The 1,997-nt window shown below is 40.1% G+C and overlaps 1 protein-coding gene across 1 annotated transcript; it reads left to right on the top strand.

The window, feature by feature from the left end:
• Positions 1–227: 227 nt before the first annotated feature.
• On the top strand, positions 228–1,657 carry LOC133979530 (ubiquinol-cytochrome-c reductase complex assembly factor 3). The gene is made up of 2 exons (XM_062418065.1): positions 228–474; positions 1,071–1,657. Exons 1-2 carry the CDS (start codon positions 358–360, stop codon positions 1,197–1,199), a joined length of 246 nt encoding a protein of 81 aa, XP_062274049.1. The 5' UTR covers positions 228–357; the 3' UTR covers positions 1,200–1,657.
• The last annotated feature ends 340 nt before the right edge of the window (positions 1,658–1,997 follow it).

Below are 1,997 nucleotides of genomic sequence, written 5' to 3'. Positions count from 1 at the left end.
AACAAAGACATGCTTTTCTAGACACCCTAAAACTATATCCTTGGACTGGAGTGTGGAAGAGTAGATGGGCAGAGGAAAAAAATAAATTGATGATTACTCTGACTTTTGCCCAAACACTGGAACAGGCCTGCCCATCGGCTGTTCCACACTTTAGTCCGGTAGGTGGCGGTAATGCGCTTTTTAAACGGGTTTACTCCAATAAAGCCAAAAGAAGAAGAAATCCCAGCGTCCTCTGCTGGTGTGAGTGTTACCAAACCAATACACTCAATGCTCAAACATCGGTTGAATCTAACAGCAGTGAATTAACAGATTAGAACAGCTGCTAGTTGATACTGTGTGGCCGTAAGCCTCTGTAGGATGGGCAGCGCGCGGAACATCATGGGCTATGCCGTGATAGTCGCAGCCCTGGGGTTCGGTTTAGGAACGTGGATCGCACTGTATCCTACTGAAGAGAGACGGCAACGGATCATGCAGGTGATAATTTACAGGACGCCTGACATTTAATGTGTAGACACTCTGCTGCTGTGTAACTGTAACCCTGGCTGTGTTTAAGTGTTTTATATATTTAAAATATCGCATTATGTTAGGACCTGTCAACTGTTAGGTCTATTCTACCGATAGTGATGGACCAAAGCTACCTGTGTTCCAGATGAGATGGACATGGGCTGAATGTGTGTGGTTGCTGGTAGTGATGGAAGATACTGATGCAGGAACACGAAGTTGGGAATGTTTTTTTTGTCCCACTTTTTTCTTTATTTTTTTCGTCTCAGCCAGATGTGAGTGAAACGGTGTCACCAGCAGGAAGAAAAATTGAATGAATGAATGGATACAGGATTCGTACCACTCCTGTAGAAAGAGCTAATAGTCAGTGAATGAACCTGCTTTAATCAAGTCTTCAGTAAATCAGTAGTATTGTACACAGGCTGTATGGTCACACATTCATATAGTAACATCATGCACCTTGCAACACAACGACTTCTATCACAAACAAGCTATTCAGAGCTCACAGTAAAATAAACAAATATATTTACATGGTTTGATGACATGTTTCTTGTTGTTCTGCCCATCAGAATCTGCCTGAATCGAACCCGGTGAGAATGGAAGAGACGAGGAAGAGGAGTGCTCTGTTGATGCAGGCACTCAAGGACGCTGCTGAAACCAACGACAATATTGTAAGAGGAATTGGTGGAAGTAAATAAAAATAGACAGGCACAGCTCTGTGAGCTGTTTGCAGAGGCTGGCATGCAGGGTTACCTTGCACTCAAAAAAGATGGACATTGTATTATTTACAGGGAGGTTGTTGTTTCAGCTGTAATATCATCATTATATGTGGAAACAAATTCTCCTAACACAACCACATCTTTTCAGTCTTATTAAAAGCTGAGGGGATGACCGAAACTGGTTTTCATCAGGTTCAACCAATCAACAAATTGATTCCAGTAACAAATCTGTCAGTCCAAAGTCTAATATGTCCATTGTTTAACTTTTCAAACACAAGAAGATGGGTGACACTGGGGGCAGCTGTGGCTCAGGAGGTGGAGCAGCCCTGGAGAGCAACAGTCAACTCCAAATTGCTCTTTGTGTGGTATTTCTGTGTGACTGGTTGAATAAGATTTCAATTGTGTTATATGAATAAATAAATCCAGTCACCACTTACCATGTTCCTTCATTCTGACTTTTTTTCCTTCAGTTTTTGAGTTGGAGAAACATTTGTAAATAAGAGTGGAGTGGAAATTATGTGATTATATTTCACGTCAAACTGTGGTGATGTGAGATATAGTTGGTGACTGGAAATGAAAATAAACAATTAAAATGTGTTTCTTGCTGAAATGCAGCTTCTTCTCTGTATTACTGTAATATCATCCATGATAAATGTTAATGTGGGAAATAACAGATTAAAAGAAAATCTGTCTTAATGAATGAAAATGAAAATGTTTTTGTTTCTTTAGTTGATCCAATCTACAAATAACATGACTGAGAAAAGTAAATATAACATT

The sequence above is a fragment of the Scomber scombrus genome, chromosome 4 (genome assembly GCF_963691925.1).
Source record: "Scomber scombrus chromosome 4, fScoSco1.1, whole genome shotgun sequence".
NCBI classification, from domain to species: domain Eukaryota; kingdom Metazoa; phylum Chordata; class Actinopteri; order Scombriformes; family Scombridae; genus Scomber; species Scomber scombrus.
This window is presented reverse-complemented; position numbering and strand designations above follow the sequence as displayed.